The sequence below is a fragment of the Suricata suricatta genome, chromosome 6 (assembly GCF_006229205.1).
Source record: "Suricata suricatta isolate VVHF042 chromosome 6, meerkat_22Aug2017_6uvM2_HiC, whole genome shotgun sequence".
In the NCBI taxonomy this organism is placed as follows: Eukaryota; Metazoa; Chordata; class Mammalia; order Carnivora; family Herpestidae; genus Suricata; species Suricata suricatta.
Window position 1 is genome coordinate 107,117,056 of NC_043705.1, and position 24,202 is coordinate 107,141,257.

The 24,202-nt window shown below is 52.5% G+C and overlaps 1 protein-coding gene across 5 annotated transcripts in view; it reads left to right on the forward strand.

Annotated features, from left to right (window-relative positions):
* Nucleotides 1-24,202, forward strand: part of CAMK2A (calcium/calmodulin dependent protein kinase II alpha) — a 63,090-nt gene that overhangs the window by 3,241 nt on the left and 35,647 nt on the right. For all 5 annotated transcript variants that reach the window (XM_029943055.1, XM_029943056.1, XM_029943057.1 and 2 more), the window contains exons 2-3: nucleotides 12,051-12,145; nucleotides 20,018-20,077. In XM_029943055.1, the coding sequence (XP_029798915.1) occupies nucleotides 12,051-12,145; nucleotides 20,018-20,077 (155 nt within the window). The remainder of the gene's footprint in view (nucleotides 1-12,050; nucleotides 12,146-20,017; nucleotides 20,078-24,202) is intronic.

The following is a 24,202-nucleotide window of genomic DNA, read 5'->3' on the forward strand; positions in this document are numbered from 1 at the left end:
CCCTGGGCAGGGGCCTCCAGGGCCTTTGGTGCTCCTGGGCAAAGGTCCCAATGCAGCATGTGACTGATAAGCTAGGATCTCAATTCCAGGTCCCCTAGTCCCCAGAGACTAGTTCAACTCACTCCTCCCTGACCCCCATCCTCCCTCCTCCCAGGAGATGAGAGAAATAGAGGCCCAGACCTGAGGAGCACAGGTGCTCCTTTGGAGGCAGACTGCAGTAATGTCAGCTTCGTGGTCAGGGTCGGCCTGGGCAGAGCTCCCAGCAGAGCCTACCTTCTGGGAAGGCCAGGATCGGGGGAGGGGGTTGGGCTCCAGGAGGCACAGAAGGAGGATGCCTCTTCTAGCCTTTGACATCCTCTGGGCTTTGGAATCCCGCCTCTAGGAGAGGTTAGGGAGGCAGAGACTTGCTCTAGCAGCCTGTGTAATCACTGGGCTGTACAGAAAGAGCCTCCGAAGGAGATATTACTTGAGACCGGGAGAGGGAGGGAGGGAGCCTGGAGAGAGAGCACAGCCCACTCTTTCTCTGGAAACTAGGATCTGAAATGGACTCAGGAGCAGTTTGGACTGAGGGAGGGCTCCAGGGGCCAGCCAGGTTGGCAGGGGGATGGACGAGAGCCCCTTGCCCACTCTTACCCCCACAGCTGTGTATCAGGAGCTGGGCTTGGGCCAGGCTGATCAGTAGGGGACATGGGGGCTAGAGGCTGCTCCCCACACTGGGGGGCCAGGGTCCTGGGTGCTTAGGATCCCTCACAGGATACAAGCTCTAACATCTGCCAAGTGTGCTCAACAATCCCATCCTTCCCTGGCTGAACTGTTAGGAGCCTCAGTGGGGTAATGTTGGGGAGAGAAAACACCTGGGCACCCACACAACACCCAAAGATAAGGGTACACTTGCATTTTGCTTCTAATAAGCTCATACTCACCTCACTTGGGGGCCGGTGAAGCACCTCTCCATCCATTCACTCCTGTCTCAGGGAGGCAGAGGGCTTACTCATCCATCTGACAGATGAGCAGACAGAGGCTTGAGAAGGTGGAATGGCTGGTGTGCAGGTGTCTGGCACCCTGAATATGGTGGGGGGGGATGGTTCAGGATGAGGACCCCTCTTGCCGCTGTCTCTGGGGAATACGCCTAGGGAAGACGGGCCATGACCTTATGGGTAAGAGAACCCTGAGCTGAGGCTTCTTCTCAATCATGATTCTGGGCCACCCTTGTGTGGATCCCTGGTCCTTTGTGAACCCCAAATTTACCATCTGTATAATGGGGATCAGAATAATTCTGCAGATGCTGAAATGCCCCAAAGGAGGCGTTGCCCTCTTTAGCTTCCCTCTGTGGAGGACACACATGGGAGATTGCAGACTCCATGAACATCAGACCTGGAAGGACCATCCACACTCTCTATTTATAACCCAGATGATGGAACCAACACCCAGAGAGAAATAGCCCAAGGCCAGAGGGAGAGGCAGTGACAAAGCCAAGGTAGGGGACCAGATCCTGTGTAGGGGCCAAAAGCCAAGCATAGGAAGTTGGAGGTGGCAGGTCTTCAAGGTGGGGGGTGACGGGCACAGGGAAAGGGACAGGCTTTCCTTCCTCCCCCTCCAAGCCATCCGAGCAGCAGGCACGCACATGTTCTGGTGCCTGCCGCAGGCCTCCACCCCCGCACAGCCACCCCCACACAGGCTGAGACACACTGACACTCGGCTGAGCCTCCTGCCTGCCCGCCTGTCTCCCTGCACAAGCACACGGTGACACTGCTACTGGCACCCCTGCAGTCTGGGGCCCCAGCCTTCTCCAGGGGGTGAGGGCAGAGCTTGGAATGCAATGCCTGCATCCTGTTACACACTCACACAGCACACACCGGCTCCAACAGGGCATCCGGCCCAGGTCTACTTCTCAGTGCAGGGAGAGCCAGATGATGCTGGCTGGGCTCCTGGGCACCCCCATCCCCCAGGCCTTCCCTCTTTTTGTGCAGCCCCCTTTGCCACCGTCCACCCTCTCCTGCATGCATATTGCCCACATTGCTTTCTGAGTTTCTGAGCTTCTCTGGGGCACAGTAGGAAGCCCATCCCCTGGCCAAGCTGGCACTGTCCCCAGAGGCCCAGCCCAGGCCCTCCACGCCCTCTCGGGGCGTGGCTGGCCCCAAGGCATCAGGTGGGGCCCAAGGGACTTTCTGTGAGGGCCTTGGGGTCACGTAAAAGGAGACACATGTCTGTGACACTTGCATCCATACGACAAGTGTTTCCAGAGCACACACTGTGCTCCCGGCCCTGGTCCGAGCCCAGCAGGTAGCACATGCCAGACTTCTGCAGTCTCTGCCCCCTTGGGTTTCATGGCCTCGTGGGAAGTGGACGTTAATTAAATCACTTCAGAAGTTATTATTTAAATGCACCTAAGAGCACAAATGTGGAGCTATGAGATGCAGAGAGACCTCAACTAGTTGGGGTGAGCAAGGTATCAGGGAGGCTCCGCTGAGGAGGTGGTGCTGGGGAGACTGGAGTTGGAATCCGAGTGGATCAGAGGGAAGAGGATGGAAGAGTGTTCCTCAGAGTGGGAACAGCACGGGCAAAGGCTCTGAGGTGTGTACTTTGAAAGAGCGTGTCAGTCGTGGGGAGGTTGAGGGCCCTACTCTTCTCAGACCTGCTCAGCCTGCCCCCAACTTTTGGATGCCTAGGGCCTAGAAGCAATTCTAAAAACCTCTTCTAGACACCCTAGAAGGGGCCGTTCAGGGTGGTGAAGTTCTGGAAGACAAATCAAATGAGAGAGAGCTGAGGAGCTGGAGGACTTGAGCAGGAAGAAGAGGCCCCTCGGAGTAGGGGGGTGTCCTCTCTTCTCATCTCAGGAGGGATGTTCTGGGGCCCCAGAGTCATAAGCAAGGTGCTCTATGTGGCCCTTGAGGGCAGAGCAGAGCCAAATGTGTAGAGGAACACGGAGGTGGGGTTCAGGTCAGCACAGACAGGACTTCTGAACCATCAGCACGGCTCCTCTCCCAGTTGGACAGATGTGGCCTCAGGAGGGCGGGAACATCCTGGCAGCAGAGTTGTGCGCATTCACAGCCCTCTCTTGATCCCTTGCCTCCGTCTCCCTCCTGCCCTCGCTGGCGAGATGCCACAAGCATGATGTGGGAGATAGTTTTGCAGCCAGAATAGCCTCAGTCCCACTCAGAATACTGGAGTGAGTGAGGAGTGCTCTTGTCTGATGGATGGTGAACTAAGGCCCAGAGAGGGCCAGGGCCTTGCCCAAGGTCACACAGCCAATGAATGACACACAAGAATAGGGCACTCCAGCCTCTTTCCAGTCTGGTGCTTGGCTCTGGTGTCTCTCTCTGAACTTCTAGAAGGCTTCAGGGTGTGCAGGTGGGAAGGAAGCAGGTCTTCAGCATCCTCCTGCTTCTGTCTGCTTCGGTCCTCTCTTAGAGGTCTGTGAATATTGTTCTATTTCCCTTTTTGTAACCCATTCAAGAAAACCCATGCACAGCCAAATCAAGGAATATGTTGGGACTTCTGTTGGTTCAATGTTCCCTGTGGCAAACAGAACCTTCTGGTTCTCAGACCTTCTGTGTCCCCCACAAGATTTCTGCTGGGTTGGCATGGGGCAGGCCTGTGGGGTGTGGGACAGCTCGAAGACACGCAGTCCCTGGCCGTGGGCGGCTGCAGCCCGGGATGGGAGGAGGGAGATGCAAGGCTTTAGGAATACGGTCCTAGAATTTTCTGGCTGTAAAATGCTAGAGTTTGTGGGTTTCTGGGCAGAGCTGCTGTAGCGAACTGGGAAGAAGAGAGAGCAAACCAGACAAATGGGGCCCCTAGTCCCACAGTCCCTATCTTCTCTGATCTCTTTGTCACATGGAGACCTACACAGCTGTGTTTTGTATGTTATTTTAAAAGGGCCTCACTGCTTAAAAAGAAAGCAATAAGAAGAAAGAGAGCGGAGTTTTAAAATGATCAACAGTTGATTTCACAGAGAGGCAAACTGAGGTTCCAAAAAGGTGAAGGGATTTGCCTAAAGCACTCGAAGGTGAGTGTTATGGAAACACGATAGCCCTTTTGTTTCTCAACAAATCGACCCCAGCTCTTTAACTGTTCTGGAAATCTAGGAGCCCTCAGAGAATTTCAAATGACCCACAGGCACTTTCCTAGAAAAATGCGTACTCACTACAGCCCACAGAATGGCTGTATTATTTCTCACAGATCCCTCTGCCCTAAAGCCCATCTGTGGACCGCAGGTGAGGGCCGCCTCTAACCTGAGAGTGTGGGATACTGGAGAGAGCAATGGACAATGAGTTGGGAGTCCCAGGTTCAAGGGCTTGACCTCAGTTTCTACATCTGTGGAATGGGGAGAAGGTCGACGTCAGTGGGACGGTGTTACGGGGCGCGCCAGCTCCGATGCAGTCACATGTGGCCCACAGCCTGGCCCCTCCGCCGGCCAGCCTTTTACCCCAGACATCCCGACTCCATCTGCCCTGACATCCATCCCGGGCCTTGCGCTCTGCTGAGTGATCAGATCGGCTAACCTGGGCAGTGAGGTACTACCACGAGGTTCCGGATGCTGATCCTCTCATGGATGATGGTTCCTGTTGACCAGGAACTTTCTGGAATCACCCCAGCTCATCTCAGAGAGGTGGACCGCTTTCTTACATATCTTTCTCGAGGAAACTGGACTTTGATTATGAGTTGCCTGTGACGTAGCACCCAAGCAAGATGATGCGTAGCTAGGAACTTGGGATCGGAATTCCAGAGACAGGAGGGGCTAGATAGAAGCAGGTTTCAATCTGGCATGATGGTCAGTGGCTTTACCATCTTGCAGGGGTGGGGGGCGGGGGTCCCAGAATCCTTTGTGAAGCCGGGGAAGACATGCATCCTCTGCCCAGAAAATTAGACAGACACAGAATCATTTTGTTTAAATTTTAGATGTGTGTTTGACTGCGCAGACCCTCCCCAGAGATCCCAGCTAATGTCCTGGGAGAGGGGCTGGAGGGAGGTGGTAAGAGGGCAGTGGGGAGAGAACAGGGAGTAATGATCTTGCAGGGGGAGCTGAGGACGGGCAGGCACTGAGAGCGAGGCAGGGGGCCAGGGAGAGTGCAGCCACCTAGAAACAAAAAGGGAGAGTGGGCCAGATCCTGCCTGGTGTGGGACAGGCCAGGTGGATCAGGCCCGCTGGGGCTGCAGGGGCGGAGGGGGGGCATTGCGTGGGCAGGCCTGGCAGAGCTTTTTCCAGGGAGCCCGGGGGTGGGCACCAGATTGTGGTGGGTTCATGGAGTGTGGGAGGTGGAAAGAGGAGGCAGCGGATGTCGGACACTTGTTCTGGAAGTTTGGCAGCAGAGAGGGAGGAAGGAAATGGCCCAAGCTGTTGGGTCGAGAGAGAAGTGCTTGGTTTTTAATTTAAAAATTTGGGGGGAGCAGGTTGGCTATTTATTTTTCCAGGATAAGGGAGACTGTGTGTGTTTGAGGAAGCAGCCAGTGAAGAGGAGATCCTAATGCTTGTCAGGACCTTTGACAATCAGACCCCTTAAGCAGTCCAGAGTTGGAGCTGGGGGGAAGGGGGGGGTTCTGTGACTGTGCTGTCTCCAGAAGGCCCCCAGAAACTGTCTTCTCTCTGCTGAGACCCATGGGCATGCCCTGGGCTCTGGGCAGCTTGGGGTAAAGGTGGGGAGGTTTACTTTAGAGGAAGTTGGCAGTAAGTGGTCGTGGGTAGCAGGAACCTCTCCCCATCCCTGTGTAGGAGAGACTTCTCCCAAATGGCCCAGGAGGAAGTGTGGCTGGGTCTTCATCCTCAGCTCTCAAATGGGGAAACTGAGGCCCAGAGGATAAGCAAGCTGGTGGCCCAGCTGGGCGAGGACCCGGGTCTCTCCAGCCCCCTTCAAATGCTCCTCATGCTCACCTGGCTTCAGCATCAGCGTTTTGGGTTGTTTCAGGCCAGAGAGAGTGATGAGCCCCTTGTGGGCTGACAGCCAGAAACTCCCAGGACACCGAGCCTTCCAGGCAGCCAGAAAGCAATTTCCCAGTGTGAATCTTGCTTTTCACGGCCCATTAGCACGTTCCCACATTCTCAGCCATGCTGGACCCACTCTTACCTCGCCCTCTCCATCTGTCTGTTGGAAGCAGGGCCCGGCCTCCCAGCCTACCTGTGCCCTGCTCCCCCAACAGGGGCAGACTGCTCTGCCTGGGGGAGCAGCCTGCCCCTCCTCTTCATGGCCCCTACAACCTCCTCTCCTAGCTTCCTCCTTCTCCGAGCTTGGCAAACAGGGTCCATTTTGTTTCTGATGAAGCCAGCTGTTCTCATCACTTTGTCGATAATGATGCCTATAAAAGGCGATGTTTCTTGAGCATTTACTAGACTCCAGGGACTGTGCTAAACCCATCGCATACCTTATTATCCCACTGAATCCTTGAAACAACTGCACAGGGCGAGTACTGTGCCTAGCTACACTTTACAGGGAGGAGACAGGCTTACTGAGGTTAAGTAGCTTGCTGGTAAGTGGCTGCACCATGGTTTGAACTCTGGTCTGGTTCAGGAATGCCTGTTCTTCTAGAACCTCGCTATCCAATACAGTGGTCATTAGCCACGTCTGGCTGGTCACATGACATAAAATTAAAAATTCAGTTCTTCTGTCTTATTGGCCACATTGCAAGTGTTCTGTGACCACGTGAAGCTAGTGGCTGCCATGTTGGACGACACGGAATATTTATGCCATCACAGAACATTCTGTTGGACAGTACTGGTATGGAATACTAAAGATGGAAAGGGCTTTGTGCTATTTAGCCTCATCCACCCCCATCCCCCTTGTTGGAGATGAAGAAAGTGAGGGCTGTATTGGGGCAGACCATTCCCTGACCACGTCCTGTGACCTGCTTGCTAACATGGAGACACATTTCATACTCAGGGTGATGAAGGTGCACCTTGTCACACCAGAGCCTCATGGAGTCACATCCATGGGGCACTGACTGGCCCTGACACACAGCTGTGGGCACACATGCCCCCCTCGACCCCTTTGTACCCAGAAACACCTTCGCAGACGCTCCCAGGACCTGTCCGTGGACACTCACACTGGGTCCTCACACACAGGCCTCACCCCTTCCTCTCAGGACCCCGGTCACTCCCTTCCACCCTGAGGTCCCCATCTGTTCCCATCTTTGCCTCCTCCCCTCTCTGCCCTGTCCTGTTTCCAAGCTCCTGCCCCTCCACCTGCTGGCTACCTGCTTAGCTCAGGGCCGTGGGAGGACTGGGCTGGCTTTTCTGTTGTCTGCCAAGGCTGCTGGGCTGTGGCCACTTGCTCATACAGGACAGGAATGCAGAAATGGCATTTTAAAGCAGAAGATACAAAAAAAGAAGAGGTTAGTCTCATTTTTGCTACAGATTCTCCTCTGCCCCTCATCTCCCTGACCCCCAGCACTACGGCAAGCAGGGATGAACCTCCCCACTTACAGGTGGGAGACCTGAGGCTGTGTAGGTAGAAAGAGGGGCTCCCTGGCCTGGGCCCTTTCCTCCACCCATTTGGTGCTCTCTGTGCCTGGCCCAGCGCTTTGCATGTGTGACCTCAATTGATGTCTCCAACAAATCCAGGAGGTAGATGCTATTATTGCCCCTATTTTATAGGAGGAAACAGAGTTCAGTATCAAGGTCAATGTCACAGTTGGGGGTGAGTCACGACCACCTAGCTTTGTGAGCCCAGAGCCCATGCTCTTAAGGGTCACACTTTCCCTGCTTTTGGTGGAATCAGAACAAGTGCAGGTGACCTGCATTCTCTTCACAGACCCACTATACCTGGTCACCCGAGGCCTCAGTTTCCCCATCTGTTAAATGGGGATGATAATTCCAACTTCACAGTGCTGCTGTGGTCACGAAGGAGCTTAGTGGCGCACATGCATTTGAAAGGAGGATGCCTTCTGGGTATGTGGGAGGCTGGTGCCCTCTGGTTCGGTAGCTCTGAACTGGTTTTGATAAAACTCCTCCCTCTGAGAAGCTGCTAAAAGCTCTGCATCCTTGCCCCAGAAAAAAATGCACATACCTACTTTCAGAGGCACAAGATGTCCTTCAGGGGGTATGCGGCCCCTGCAGCAGCCCTCCCCGTGTTAGAACCTAGTTTGGACCCCGAGTTAGAAGCTGAGACCTATGCAAAAGCCTGGCACAGTGGTTCAGGAAGGAAGTTCAGGAAATGTGCCTTTGATTGTTTCACAGATGTGGCTCTAGGTTCTCAGCTCCTAAGGCAGAGCCAGGGTTCATGGGCTTGTCAAGCCACCTGCACAAAGGTGCATGTGCCAGCCCCTTCAGGGCCAATGTCCAGGGTCAGGGCATCTTGCAGGATGCCCGCGGAGGGCAGGCAGGACAGCCCAGTTGGCTGGGAAACAATGGAAACGATGCCCGGAACCCTTGTGTGAAATGAAAATACAGATCCCCTGGGCCTCTGCCCAGAGGTTCTGATTTGGTAGGTCTGGACGGGGCCCTGGCATATGGATTTTAAAAATGTCCACCAGGGATTCCAGAGCAGCCACTGTGATAAGCACTGGTCTAAGGTCTACTTGGAATGGAATTTTTTACTTAGTTGTTTCTACTTCTTACTTAGAATCTATTTCTTCAGTGGAGAAGTTATATCCACCCCTCTTTCCCTGCCTTCCTCCCAGCGCCCTCCATCCCTCCATCCCTCGATCCCACAATAGTTGAACTCCAGGCTCCAGACCAAACATGGGCTCAATGGGTGAGTGAGGTATGACTCAGCCCCTGCACTCAGGAGCTTATGGCCTCTCTCCTTCCCTACCCCTGCTCTCCCTGCAGCCCTCCAACCTTTCCCAGACGGGCCACCTTGAACACTGTCCATTAGAACTTTTGAGAATTGTGCCCTCTAGGTGGGCAGGGACCTGAAGGTCTTTAGGTCCATGCCTCTGCCTGCCTGTCTGCCTGTCTTTTCTTTGAGAGATGAATTGTGCCCTACCTTCTTCAGATGCCCGTTCCTATTTCTAACACCCCTGATGGAAAATTCTCTTCCCTGTCTCATTTCGGTCCCTCTCACTGTGAATTCAATCCACCTCTTGTTTCTGCAAGTAACATTTACGGAGTCCCTATTGGTAGCAGACGTTGGGTACCCAGACACAGGCACGTGGAGAAGAAAGTGAAAGTTCTGGCCCTCAGGAACTTACAGTCAGGTGGGAAGGACCAACAGGAGGGGCAACGAGCCATGAACTTGGGCTAGATGGGGAGGAGTGGAGTGGCCACAGGCCAGGGGGCCCATAATAGGGAGGCGACTCCAGGAGGGACACCCAGGTCTCGATGCTTTCCTGAGTGTGTGGGGGGGGGGGGGAGGAGGACAGCGCACCTCAGGGAAAGTCCAGGAATTCTGGGCTGTCTAGGGCTTTCCTAGAGGTCACATTTCCTGGTCTTTACCCTCCTCGTGGCTCTTTCTTCCTCATCCCTCCCCAGCCTCCCACCTTCTCGGTTATGCTGCCCAGACATGAAACCGGTGACACCGGGCCCAGGGTGTATGCGGAGAGGGCGTCTGTGCCAGCCTGCAGGCCTCCCAGGCTTGGACCCGCCCAGACGCTGAGGATGGGGCCTCACAGTCTGGAGGATGTGATGAGGTGTGGCCACATTGGGAGTCTTGAGCTCCCCTCCTGACTTAAGGAATCCGAATCTGCATTTCAATAAGACACCTGGTGATTCACTGATTCACGTACACTTTAGAACTGGGATGGGCACCTGGGTGGCTCAGTCTGTTGAGGGTTGAGCTTTCAACTCTTGATTTCAGCTCAGGTCTGGATCCCTGGGTCTGGGATCAAACCTTGCATTGGGCTCTGCACTGAGCATCAAGTCTGCTTAAGATTTTCTCTCTCTCTCTCTGTCTCCTTCTGCCCCTCACGTGCTTGTGCATGGTCTCTCTCTCTCTTTCTCTCAAATAAAAAATAAAAATAAAAATACAATACAATACAATACAATTGGGGAAACCTGCCCACAGACTTGCTTCTTGCCATTAGTCTGTGGTTAGGGTGGTAAAGTGGTCCTACGGTCAGTGTCCAGCTTCTTAGGGGCAGGGAAGGTTTGTCCTCTGTTGTATAAAGGAGTTGGACCAGATGACCTTTGTGGGGGCAGAGGTATGACATAGTTCTTAGATACGAGATCTAACCCTCAAACTAGTTGTGTTTGGCCAAATACTATGTTAAAAAAATTTTTTTTAAGAATAAGGTGCCAGTCTTTATAAATTGGGAAATTTCACATAAATTTCCAGACTTCTGGCTTTTATCAAAAAGTTTAAATGATTTGGGAAATGGCCACACTCCACATGGCAGTAACCAATGTCCCCATACAAGTGCTAGAACTCATCCCTTGCTCCAGAATTTTTCCCAACCACTGATACTTTGAGGATCACATCTCAGAAGCCTCTTAAAACATGTGAAAAGAGAGGTGACTGGGTGGCTCAGTTGGTTAAGTGTCTGACTTCAGCTCAGGTCATGATCTCACCATTTATGGGTTTGAGCCCTGCGTCGGCCTCTGTGCTGACAGCTCAAAGGCTGGAGACTGTTTTCAGATTCTATGTCTCCCTCTCTCTCTGACCCTCCCCTGCTCGCTCTCTCTCTCTCTCTCTCTTTCTCTCTCAGAAATAAATAAAACAAAAAAACACGTGAAAAGAGGCTCAGCTTTAATCAATATGAGAATTACAAATCAAGTCTACAATTAGTCTCTGTTTTCCATCTGTCTCACTAGCAAAGACAAAAAAGTTTGATAATATACTGTTGACGAGTGCAGAGGAAAACGGTCCCCTCACACCCTAGAGAAAGTAAGTTGTTACAATCTAAACGATGAAAAATCTTTCATTATCTATCGAAATTACCAACAACACCAACCCTTTGACCAAGTAACACCATTTCTCAAAGTTTATCCACAGACAGCTGCACACATGAGAAACGCAATTCTAAGGCACACATATAAGGTTAGTCATTGCAATAGTGTTTGTAATATGGTTGGAACTAACCTAACTGTCTATTGATAGGGGACTGGCTAGGTAAATAACAGGACAGACATATGAATAAATAATGAGGAGCTCTTTATGTTACAATTGTTTTGTGTGTGTTTTTAAAGGTTTTTTAAATGTTTAATTTTGAGAGAGAGAGAGCAGGGGAAAGGCAGAGAGAAAAGGAAAGAGAGAATCCCAAGCAGGCTCCGTACTGCCAGCACAGAGCCCAACATGGGGCTTGAACCCACGAACTATGGGATCATGACCTGAGCCGAGATCAACGGTCAGATGCTTAACCAACTGAGCCACCCAGCCACCCTTCTTTATGTTACAATTTGGAAGGAGTATCTCCAAAGTATTTACTGGAAAAAAAAGTAGGGTGCAGGGGTGCCTGGGTGGCTCAGTCAGTTAAGGGTCCGAGTCTTGGTTTCTGCTCAGGTCATGATCCCACAGTTTATGAGTTGGAGGCCTGCGCTGACAGCACGGAGCCTGCTTCGGATTCTCTCTCTCCCTCTCTTTCTCTCTCTGTTCCTCCTCTGCTCACTCTTTCCCCCTTTCTTTCTCAGAATACAGATGAACTAAAAAAAAGGAGGGTGCAGAACAGCGTGCCATTCCAGTACCTTTTGTGGACGGGGAGCGTATTTGTGTACAGTCACTCAAGGACCTGGTGACACTGGCTGTCCCTGGGGACAGGACCTCGGTGACCAGGGTACAAGGGTGGGAGGGAGTCTTTTTATCTTTAGAATATTGAACCATGTTGATGTGTTACCTACTCAAAGAAGGAAACACTAAAAATCTTTCAGAGACCTGGATGCTACAATTCTAACACCATGCGATTCTAAGGTTTTACAACTTGGGGACCCCAGCTTATTAAAACTCTGGAGGATTCCTCTCTGGTGAGGCCAAGGCCCTGAGAATCTGCTATCAGTGGTTCTCCCGGGTCTCTGGCCCTGCCCTGTCCCCAAGTCAGGCCACAGCTGTCCTGGGGAGCCCCTGCAGACCTGCAGGAGGTCTCCCTAGCCACCATGGTGCAGACACATGGACGTGGGCCTCTCCTAGTGATGTGTCCATCCCTTGGGCCCTTTCTTACCCCCTACGCCTTCTCTGTCCTTCCAGGGGAGCCTTCTCAGTGGTGCGCAGGTGTGTGAAGGTGCTGGCTGGCCAGGAGTATGCTGCTAAGATCATCAACACCAAGAAGCTGTCGGCCAGAGGTAAGTGGCAGATCTGTGCCTCACCAGGCCTCTAGGGCTCTTCTTCCCTCTACCCCTGGGGTGAGAGCCGGAGCCTGGTTCTGTCCCCCTGGGTGATGCCACGGGAGAGAACGGCTTCCTCCTGTAGGTATTATAACAGATCACTCCATTTTCCTTCCTTCGGGGCTTGATGCTGGAGGCCACAGCCTCTCTGACAGGCCAGGCTCTCTGCCTCCCACCCAGGTGAAGGCAAAGGTGCCAGGTAGGACCTCCCTTTGTGGCTTTACCCAATTTGGACTTATCCCACATACTGGCTTGGTCCCTTATTTAACATCCATCTTCCCTCTTGACTTTAAGCTCCAGAGGGTGGGGATGGGTCTCATTCCCTGCTATCCCCAGTACCTAGGAAAGCACCCGGCACATCCCAGTGCTCTACCAGAGGCCAGCGAACGCCAGGTACACTCTGCTTCAGCCCCACAAATCTACTCTCTTATCCCTAAATAGTCCCAAGAACAGAGCCTCCCAAACCGTCCTCACCTGGAACGCCCAGAGAGTTTCAAAAACTCCGGATGCCTGGCTCCTACCCACCGAGGTTGTGGTTTAATCCATGTGAGGTGTGATTTGGGTTTGGAATGATGAATTTGGTAATTCCCGTTTGGAAATGATCCTGGACAAGTGGCATCAGCATCACCAGGAGACTGTTAGAGAGGTTTCTTGTTTCTAGACTTAAGGAATGAGGGCGTGCATTTTAACAAGGCGCAACAGGGATCCGTGCGGACTTTGGACTTGGAAAGCCTGCCAGGAGCATTGCTTCTTGCACTTAGCCTGTGGTCGGAGCATTAATGGCAGTAACCGTGGCCAGTGTGTTGGGGAAGGTTATCTTCAAACTCCAATTCCTGCTCTGAATGGTGTCTGGCTGGCTTGGGGCCCCCCTGGGGGGAAGGGAGTTCTGTTGGGTGAGGTGGGTGCAGGTGCAGCCTGGGGACGCCGAGTTAGGGGCTGGCTGCGTGTCCAGGGTTTTGCCTGGCATAGGTGGCAGCTGGGTCTGGCCCGGAGCCCAGCAGGTGTGGGGCTCACAGAGGCTGATACAAGATGTTCACACTGTCTCCTGCGGGCCTCCCAGCAGGCCCTGTGTTCGACTGTGTGTTGCTGCCTTTCATCTCTCTGGTTCAGTGTTGCTGGGAGCCCAGCGCTTTCTCTTAGTCACCAAACTCTCCCGTAGGCAGCCAGTGCCCTGCTGGGAGGAGAGGCTGGCTGTGTGAGGGGTGGGTCTCTGAGGGCCCCCAGGCCAGCCCAAATGGCACACATTGGGGGTGAAAGCTGGTGTGGAAGGACGTCACCTGTGGAAAGTCCGGAGCCAGAGCCCGGGGCCGGGAGTCAGGGTGGGTAGGAAGGCCCCAAGAGTGCTGGGATTTGCCTTGCATGCTGTGTGACTAGTGGAAGTCTGGTGCCCTCTCTGTGTACCAGGAGATATTCCAATCCCTGAGGTACAGTGGGGGCAAGATTAGAGCCACACTTGGGGGGGGTGCAGGTTGAGGTTGCTTCAAAATGAGGGAGGGTCAGGAACCAACATCTTCCCTTGACATTGGGGCTCTTGGGCAGTTCTCTCTCTCTGTCTCTCTCTGTCTCTGTCTCTGTCTCTCTCTCACACATACACACACACACACACACACACACACACACACACACACACACACTCATAGGAAGAGACAGATGTTTATGGGGGAGAATGGAAAGGGCTGAGCATTCCTCTGGCAGTGTAGACTCTGGGCCGTGCCTAGAGGAAACTGCCAAGAACCCTGTCTTTCTTTGGCAATTTGTTGAGCCTCTGACATCCTTAGAAGAAGGTGGTCCAGGCCTAGGTGAGTGTGGAGGGTGGGACTGGGGAGGTTCCCAAAGAAGTCTGCCGGTTGCCAGCTCCTCTTCCCAGCGGGAGGGGCGGGGCAGGGCTGCTGTTCCCAAGTTTCTTTGTTTGCCACTCACGGTGCCTGGGGTGGGGAGCAGCGTCGTGCTGACTATTTGGCAACATACCCTAAACTTCTCCATGTGACTTTGGCGGCTCCCTGGGGGGCACAGCCCACCCAGAGCAGCCTTCCTCCTCGCTGTGCTGTGCCTTGCTCAAGGCATCCCCTTCCCCACCCCATCAGCCTCTTCCTCTGTTGAATGGCTCCTCAACCCAGGAGATGGTTTTTTTGTATGTATTTTAAAACTACTTTTAAAAAAATGTTTTATTTATTTATTTTGAGAGAGAGAGATCGAGCAGGGGAGAGGCAAGGAGAGAATTGAGAGAGAATCTCAAGCAGGTGCCTCACTGTCAGTGCTGAGCCTGACATGGGACTCAAACTCATGAACGGTGAGATCAGGACCTAAGCTGAAATCAAGAGTTGGACGCTTGACCGACTGAGCCACTCAGGTGTCCCTTAAAATTACTCTTTTTTTTTTAAGTTAATTTATTTATTTATAATTTTTTTAATGTTTATTTTTGAAAGAGGGAGAAACAGAGTGTGAGCAGGGAAGGGGCAGAGAGAGAGGGAGACACAGAATCCAAAGCAGGCTCCAGACTCTGAGCTGCCAGCACAGAGCCTGATGCAGGGCTTGAACCCATGAGCCGTGAGATCATGATCTGAGCTGAAGTTGGATGCTTAACCAACTGAGCCACCCAGGCGTCTCAATGTTTATTTATTTCTCCCCCCCCCCCACACACACAGAGTGTGAGCGGAGGAGGGACAGAAAGAGAGAGAAACAGAACTTAAACCAACTTAGGACTCCAGCTCATGAGATCATGACCTGAGCCAAAGTCAGATGTTTAACTGACTGAGCCCCCCAGGCACCCCATAACTACTCTTTTAAATAAAATACTCATAGTATAAACAGTTCCAAGAAGCCATAAAGACCTGGAGCAGAAAATAAAAATTTTGCCTGTCCCCAGCCCTGCTGAATCCCCTTGGGAGCCTTTTAAAAAATGCATCGCCCTAGTTCCACCCCGGAGGGTTGGATTCAGTAGGTGAAGCCCAAACCCCTATCAGCAGTGATGCTAGCTAGTGTATGTCCAGTGACAGCCCCTGGCAGGGGCTGTGTGTGCCTCCCAGCCTCAGCCACACCCAGAAAATGCAGAAAAGTCATTAGGGCACCCAGGTAGGTAAGCAGCCGATGTTTGATTTTGGCTTAGGTCATGATTTCGCAGTTCGTGAGTTCAAGCCCCATGTCGGGCTCTGTGCTGACCATGCTTGGGATTCTGTCCACCTTCCCTCATTACAAAAAAAAGAAAAAGAAAAAGAAAAAGTCACTAACATTCAAGGGCACGCCAGGCACATGGATGTGGCTGGCACAGCCAAGGGAGACTGACTGGGATAGAGACCTTCCTAGTCCCCACTGTCTATCCGATGCTGAAAGGTCCCTTGCTTGGCTCCCTGGCCACCAGTCCCAGGACGTGACATGAGCTCATCCGGGCTACCCCTGAGGTCCATGATGGGAAGTATGCAGTAAGACACATCTTTCTTGTCTTCCTCATGTTACTCCCCACCCCTGCCTGGTCCTGTTGGCCCTTGGGATTATTTCTCTGACCCCCCAGGATCAGGAACCCTGTTGAGTCCTTATAGAGGGTGGGGGCATTTCCTCTCACAAGACCCTGAAGTCTATTTTGACCCCCTAGTTCCTGTGCTTCCAGCCAGAGTCCTGCTGCCCACCTGGCCGCTGGAGACCACCCCTTCTGTGGGCACAGACTTCTGGGCTGCCTGGTTGCACTCTCCCCCCCCCCACCCCCGCCCCAGCTCCACTCTGTCTTGCCCTGCCCTTCGGGTGCTATCTGGCCCCAGGAGACTCACCCCGAACCTTACTTCCACTCACTCTTGCCTGCCAAGCTCCTGGGCAGGGTAGGGCCACTTAACCCCAACACCCTGGAGGTCTGTCCTCAGGGAGGGAGGGAGAAGGTTCACAAGGGATTGCAGTGGGCACTGGGGCTAATCCTTCCAGGTACCTGGGCAGCAGGCTTCCCTCAGGCCTTTCATCACTGTGGGACTGTATTGAGCTAGATGGATTGACTTATCAATCAATTAATTATGAGAATCGGAGGCAATATATAGTATAGTGATTAGGAACATGGGTTGAAATCCCAGCGCTGCCATTTCCTAGCTGTGGGACTTTGGACAAGCTGCTTAGTGGCTCTGGACCTTGGGAGCGTGGCAGTGACTGACAGACAAGGTCTTGCTCTCCTAGCACCTGTTTCCCAGGGAGGCAGACTGAAAATAACATTAAGCCTATCAACAAACAGGGTAACTTCAGGTAGTGAGGAGGGTTATAAAGAAGACAAAGTAGTGGGGAAGTGGTGGGATGAGGAGGGACATTCAGAAAAGGCACCTCTGAAGAGGTGATGTTGTGCTGGACCTGACAGAGGAGAAGGAGGCAGCCATAGGAAGACCCAGGGGAACATTCTAGGCAGAAGGCACAGCAAGTACAAAGGCCCTGAGGTGGGAAGGCGCTCGGTGTGCCTGAGGCTGGAAGGGAGGAGGCCACTGTGGCTGAAGTTCCAAGGCCGAGATGAGGCAGGACCCAGCAGGGCCTGGGTGGTTGTGGTGAGGAGTTTGGATTGTAAGTACGAGATGGAGCTGTTAGAGGGTTCAAAACCAGGGAGTAACGGCATCTAATTCATAGTTTAATAAGAGGCTCTTTGCTGCCGATGACTGTTGGCTGCCATAGGGGGACAGCCAGGAGTGGTTCCTCAGAGCTCTGAGTTCTACTAAGGCGTGACCACCTTACAGAGGGATTTTGATAAAGGGATGGCTTTTTTATCACTGGGCCTCAGTTTCTTTACCTACATAACAGAGGAAGGCCTCCAAGGTCAGGAGAAACACAGTCTCTACATTCTTTGAGGAATGTTAGAAAAGGAAAACATTTCAAGGGTGCCTGGGTGGCTCAGTTGGTTAAGCGTCTGACGTCGGCTTAGGTCATGATCTCACGGTTTGTGAGTTCGAGCCCTGTATCCGGCTCTGGGCTAACAGCTCAGTGCCTGGAACCTGCTTCAGATTCTATGTCTCCCTCTCTCTCTGCCCTCCCCAACTTGCGGTCTGTCTTTGTCTCTCAAAAAATGAATTAATGTTAAAAAAAAAAAGAAAAACATTTCAAAGTTACAAAAACCATTGAATAATGTACATGTTTACGTCATTTCAACAAATTAGTGCTTTTAGCACTAGAAGTTGCAATGCAGTGTCATTGGACACTGCTCAGGATGATTGCAAGATTTATAAAACCAGCTCCTGGAATTTCCAGCAGTGAGGGCTGGCCACCAGGCTTGAGTGTGAGGGGCTGTCACGTTATATGCCATCAGTATAACTCTGTTCCTGGGTAACCTCACAAGGTGGCGAAACATCAGAATTCTGCATTTGGATCCCTCCTCCCCTGAATGGGTAGCCTGGGCCAGAAGACTCCTAGCCCCCTCTGATAGGCCCCACTTTGACCTTCTTGATTTCCGGTTCTGCTGGGGGTGGGTGAAGCGGGAGACAGGGTGTGGGGCCAAGGGAAGGTCCAGCCTTCCTCCGTTCACTGAAGGTGCTTACGAACCCTCGAGGGGGATTCCCCTCTTTTATGTGGCATTGTCCTCTCCCCACCCTGAAAGATATGGAAAAAGGCTGGGAGGGAGGGGGGACCAGGGAGATGCCCCCCAGTGTGGAGAACCTCCCCTCCCCCAGCCCATAGTCCTCCTTCAGCTGGGGAATTGAGCTTATGCTCTATGGAAACAGGATTGGACTTAATTGCTTTGCTGATGAAAAAGCCACATTTCGGTATCGATCTTGGCTTCTGGAGCCCATGGAGGATGGCCAGCAATTGCTCTAATAGCAATTGCTCTAATAAAAAGGCAGGGGAAGGGGAGCTGGCTGCCTGGGGCCAAAGGCTGGGACTTTCTCCATCCTTATTGTCATCCATGTGCCTGCTCTGAAGAGGCTATCCTGAGACTGGGATCTAGTCTTGGCTCTACCTCTGCGTATCTGCCTAAGTTCTCTCGTATGGGCCTCAATTTTCCCATTCAGAAATTGGGGGCAGGTGGAGGTGGTGGTGATGCATCAGGGTGTGGAGGACAGTATAGTGCAGTATAGTGCAGTCGGATTGCCTAGGGACAGTGTGGCTCTAACTGATCACTATCGGCGTGACTCTGAGCCAGGTATATTTTAACCTCTCTGTTCCTCTGTTCCCTCCTCTGTGAAGCCAGAATATGACAGCACCTCCTGCAAAGGTCTGCTGTAAGAACTTGAGACGCATATAAAAGCGCTCTGCACAGTGCCGGGTACCTAGTAAATATTGTATATTTGCTACCGGCTTCCTTTTTATTGTTTTTTATTGTTGTTGTTGTTGTTTTTAATTAAGGCATTAACTACTGAACTGTGAGGAAAGCACCCACAAGGAAATTGAGAAATGCATAAAATGGGGACAAGAATGCCCACAGCACAGGGTCTTTGGGAGGATTGAAGGCGATCATGGGTAGGATTGTTCACAGTAGCTTCAGAGTCAGAGACCATGGGGTGGGGGTGGGGCAGATTCTGAACAAGTCCTCTCTCCCTGGGGGTTTGGACAAAAGTTCTGGAAAGCAGGTGTATAAGCCCCAATGCTGCCACATACAGGTTCTATGCAGCAGATTTTTTTTAATGTTTATTTTTAAGAGAGAGAGAGAGAGAGAGAGAGAGAGAGAGAGAGAGTGAGTGGGGGAGAGGCAGAGAGAGAGGGAGACACAGAATCTGAAGCAGGCTCCAGGCTCTGAGTTGTCAGCATAGAGCCCAATGCAGGGCTCGAACTCACAAACCGTGAGATCATGACCTGAGTCTAAATCAGACACTTAACTGACTAGGCCACCCAGGTGCCCCTCTATACTGCAGATTCTTTGGGGCTTTTTGTGTCTCTAGTCTGGAGTCCTCTGCAAATGAATACAGTTTGTCTTCTGTAGAGAAAATACATACTCCTTTAGAAAGTTCTCCATTCAATGGTTTATTCTTTACTTTAATTATTTCTTGAGCACCTACTATGTACCAGGCATTTGGGTAGATGCCAAGGTACAACAGAGACTAAATTGTTGCCCTTAAGGGTAAAAATGTGCAGGAGACAAAGTAGGATGCGTTGTCCAGGGGCCCTGAGAATGCAGAGGAGGAGCCCCCTATCAGCCTGGCAGTCAGGACAGGCTGCTAGGAGAAGGTGTATCTGAAGATAGGTCAGAGGAATGAGGGATGGCCAGCGATGGCCAGGTGGGAGGTTGGAAGGGAAAGTTCCAAGCTGAGAGAACCACATGGGTGAAGGCCCCCAAGCCTGAGAGAGAGGGTTGTGCAGGGCGGGTCTGGAGAAGCGATTCAATCTGGCTGGAGCGCAGTGTGAGGGGCAAGGCTGGAAGCAGGGGGCTCTTCCAAGCCCCGTGGTTGTGGTTCAGGGAGGCACCACCTTTGAGAGCCCTGGAAACCAGGGCCCAGAGACAGGAAGGGACTCCAGAGGCACTGCAACCTGGTCTCTCCCCCTTTTGCTGTATCCAGCTGCCTTCCTGGAGACCCCAGGGTCCCTGCCAGGAAGGTGGGCATTTCCAGGCAGGACCCAGGGGCTGCCCTGGCTGGTGCGGATCAGAAGAGGCCTGGAAAGGGCCCCTGGGTGGCTCAGTCAGTTAAGCATCTGATTTGGGCTCAGGTCATGATCTCACCATCTATGGGTTCAAGCCCCGTGTCAGACTCTGTGCTGACAGCTCTGAGCCTGGAGCCTGCTTCAGATTCTGTGTCTCCCTCTCTCTCTGCCCCTCCCCTGAATACTCTCTGTTTCTCTCTCTCAAAATAAAGACATTAAAAAAAAAAAAAGAAAAGGCCAGGAAAAAGCAGAGGTGGAGGGGGGATCCTCCCTCACCCGGGACTCACCCGGGCATCTTTGTTTCAGACCATCAGAAGCTGGAGCGGGAAGCCCGCATCTGCCGCCTGCTGAAGCACCCCAACATCGGTGAGCCATGGGGGATGTGTGAGGGGTGTGGGTGGGGCCGGCCCTGCTCCCGTGCTGGGCCCACTGGGTGTTTGGTGGGGGCAGCTGCTCTCTTCTCTGGGCATGATGGCCACCAGTATGGGAAAGGGGGTAACTTTATGGTTTCCACATCTCTTGGAGACCAGCTTGGTTGAGGGGAAGGTGAAGAAGGGGGCCCTGCCTCCCAGCCCACGCCTCTGCCGGCAGCCTCCTCCAGAAAAGCTGTTTCAGGAAAACTCCCGAAGCTCTGCGAGAGACGAAAATAGGCCAGGCTTGGCCTTGACCGGCACAGCCCACTCCCCAAATCTGCCCTGTGCTGAGTCAGCCTGGCACTGTGGTCAGCCCAGTGGCCTGCCCACCTCCCCCAGAGGCGGGCTCCAAGGTGGCCCTGGCCCCAAAGGTAGTCTGTGCATAGGCTGCAGAGAGAGGCCAGGCCTAGACCACACGTCACTGACTGACCTCCCCTTCCCGCCCCTTCATGATTTGGGGGGAAACCTCCTGCCCATCGTGGTTCTGAGTTGGGCAGCTGGGGGTGGGGCGTGGGGAGGGAGTGCAGATTCTAGATACAGTTCTGTCAGAGAATGGCTGTGTGACCTTGGGTGGGAGCCCCGCCCTCTCTGAGCCACTTTCCTCCCCAACTTCATAAGGAAACACCCTCTGGCTCATCTGGGCATCTTGTTAAAAGGTAGATTCTGGTTCAGTGGGCTTGAGGGCGGGGGAGGGCAAGATTTTGCATTTCCAACGCGCTCCAAGGTGATCCCGAGGCTGCTGGTTCCCAGACCACACTTTGAGGAAGAAGGCCCAGGTGCTCTCTAAGGAATATTCCCACTCTGACAGCCGCCACGCCTTCGCCCATGGGAAGGAGGCATCTCTCGGTGCTCGGAGCCCCAAGGGTTAACTCTCCTGCTGGAGAGAAGCATCTCCATCTGCTATTTATACCCAAAAGGCACCTCCCCTTCCCTGGGCACAGGGAAGGGGAACGGAGCTGCGCAAACAGCAGTCAGAGGCTCCAGGGCCAGAATCCGAAGAGGGGCAGTGAGGCAGCAGGTGGGGAGCGAGCCTGGTTGGAATCCCGATCCCTAACCTGCTGGCAGACTCAACTGTGCAGCTTTAGGCAAGCCCTTGCCTGCTCGGGGCCTCCATCTCCCCAGCTGTATGAGGACGGGGCTGTGAGTGATCTCTGAGAAAGGCTGTCAGCCCCAGAGGAGGGAGGTGCGGGGGGTGGGGGGGTTTCACTGCACACTGCAGCTGTCTCAGGCCAATGCTGCCTCCTCTCTGCACCTCCTGCCCCCCCTCATTCCCAGCTATGCATGGGGAGCAGTACTTATGGGCTCTGGGGCTGACAGACTAAGGCTCAGATCCTGGGTTAGCTGCTTAATTGCTGTGTGACCATGGACACGTTGCCTAACCACTCTGGAGCTCAGTTTTCTCATCTGGAGAAATGATACTCGCCTCATAAGGTTGTGATGATTAGACAGAGCATAGCACAGTGGTGGTCCTGAGCTAAGTGCTTTATTATCATTAAGCTGCTCCCCCTTTTCCTAGTCCACACCTTTCCACAAAAACAACCGTACCTGAAAATGTAACTTCCACACAGATTCTCATTCCTCTGAGCCATCAAGGTGTTTGGTCACCAGTTTGGGGCACTATATTTAACATGGCGGTTAAGAGAATGGGGTTTACACCGGGGGTCAAATCCCAGCTCTGCTGTTCACTAGGTGTTTGGGTGTGGGCAGGCTCTGAACTTCTCTGACCCTCAGTATCCTCCTCTGTGAGGGTGATCATGATATCCACCCTTTACAGCTGTTAGAGGGTTAAATGAGAAAGTGCAAGTAAAGCACTTAGCACAAGCCTGGCACATGGGAAAATCTCAGCAATAATGGCTGTCACCTTTATCATCGCCATCATCCTTGAATCATTTATTCCTTCCTTCCTTCACCTGATAGTAAGGGCATCCAAGGCCCCACCAAGTGCAAAGGCCTCTGCTAGGGACAGAGGATGTGCGGAAGAAGTAAGGATGGGATAGGGATGGGGCGGGGGTGGCTGATGCACAGAGAGGTGGAGAGCTGAGCTCAGATCCAGACCAGGAAGACGCGGGGGAAGAACCCAAGCTATCTTAGGGCTGGAAGGGCCCTGGAGGGTGCTACTTCCTGAACCTCCAAGTATCTCATTTCTAAATAGATTATAATCTGCCCAAATAAATGCGAATAGGTGCGGCTGCCGCTGATGCAAAACCTAAGAGGCAAGTCGGTGCCTGGAGAAGCTAGCTTGAGTCTTAGCCAGCCTGCTCGGTGACTCTAGCCACGCTTACTGGCTAGTGCCCGTGAGCTGACCAGGTCGGGGAGGCCCTGGCTTAGCACAGGGAGGTCTAACTGTGCCAGGCACATGGGACAACGCCCTACCCTGTATCGCCACCTGCTGCTGGGGCACCCCCTAAAGGTCATCCCAGGGAGCCAGGGACAACCTGAGGGTTTCACAAGTGGTTTGGGGAGGACAAGAGAAGCGAGGCTGATCAATAATGAAGATGATGGCGTCTTCATTGATCAGGTTCTTCTCTGTGCCAGACTCTGTGTTGAGGGCTTTACAAACATCATCGATTAACTTCCCCAAGCAGGCCAGTGGTGTTACTGCTACTGGTAGGAAAGGAGGATCAGGGAGGTTCCCTAGTTTGCCCGAAGTTGCACAGCTTATAAGAGGCAGAGCTGGGAGGTGAGCCCAGCAAATCTGACTCCAGAGTCCAGGTCCCAGCCATTCTGTTTAGCTTCCCAAGCAGACATCAGGAATGTGTTGTCAGGCGGGCACTGGATAGGGAAAGAAGCCCTACCCTTCAATTTCTAAGAAAAAACTGATAACTGTTGGAAATATGAAAAGAATGTCAGAAATTCATGAGTTCAGCTACATAAATGAAAACTAGGTTACAGATCTGTTTGATCTATGACAATATTTTTAAAAAGTCTAAAACTGACAGCATAACTCAACGGCCACAGACATGTCAATCTCTACCAGGTGGTGAGACCCTTTCATACCCCGTGGTGGCTCTTGAATCCTTTTCTCTTTGGCTTTGGACTCAGTTTTTTCTTGGAGTAGCCTTCACTGAGGGGCAGGGGGTTATGTGTCTTGTCTCCCGGGTTCTGAGCAGTGATGACACCACCTCCCAGGGACTAAAGCCAGTGTCCTTAGGCAGGTGGAGGCTAGAATGCATCCTGTGTTCCTCTCGCCTGGCTGCTTCAAGGGACAGCCTTTTATATCAAGCTCCAGGCTCTGAGCTGTCAGCACAGAGCCTGAAGTGGGGCTCAAACCCACGAACCTCCAGACCATGACCTGAGCCGAACTCAAACGCTTAACCGACTGAGCCACCCAGGCACCCCTCTTTTAGTCATTTATAAACACATATCATCATTTAAGAATTTAAAAAATTTTTACATTAAATTTGTGTTCCTGAGGTGCCTGGCTGGCTCAGTCAGCGCAGCATGTGACTCCGGGTCTCGGGGTTGTGAACTTGAGCCCCACGTTCAGTATAGAGATTACTTAAATAAATAAATTTTTCTTTAAAAAAAGTAAGATACATTTGTGTTTTTTTCCTCCTCCATCTCTGGTCACGTTCTCCCCTCCCCCAGAGTAGACACCCACTCTGGTATTTTTGATGCCTTCTCCAAACTTCAGGTACAGATAGGAGAGCCGTAAGCCATTTAGGGGACTCCATATTGAGTCAGAAATACATGCTCACGGCAAGAATTCAGAAGGCACTAGGGCTCACAGTGAAAATAGTCTCAACAACTCACAGCCCCTGCTCTCCCGATTCCCCTCCCAAGGTACCCAATGCCCACTTCTCTGTACCCTTCCAGAGAGGCTTGTGCCACAGACGGGCTTAAATACATCTTTTTAAAAAAGTACTACGCACACTGTTTTGCGCTTTGCTTCTTTGCCAAACAACATAATTCAGAGATGATTCTGAACCAGTGGATTCATAACCGCCGTATTATTTTAACAGCTGTGTAATTTTCCGTTGTGCAATGTATCCTAATTCCCTGGGCCCTGTGGACATTTTTAGGCTGTGGCTCAGGGAAGGATTTGAAGCTTCCCTGGGGGGAAATGCAGTTGGCTGGC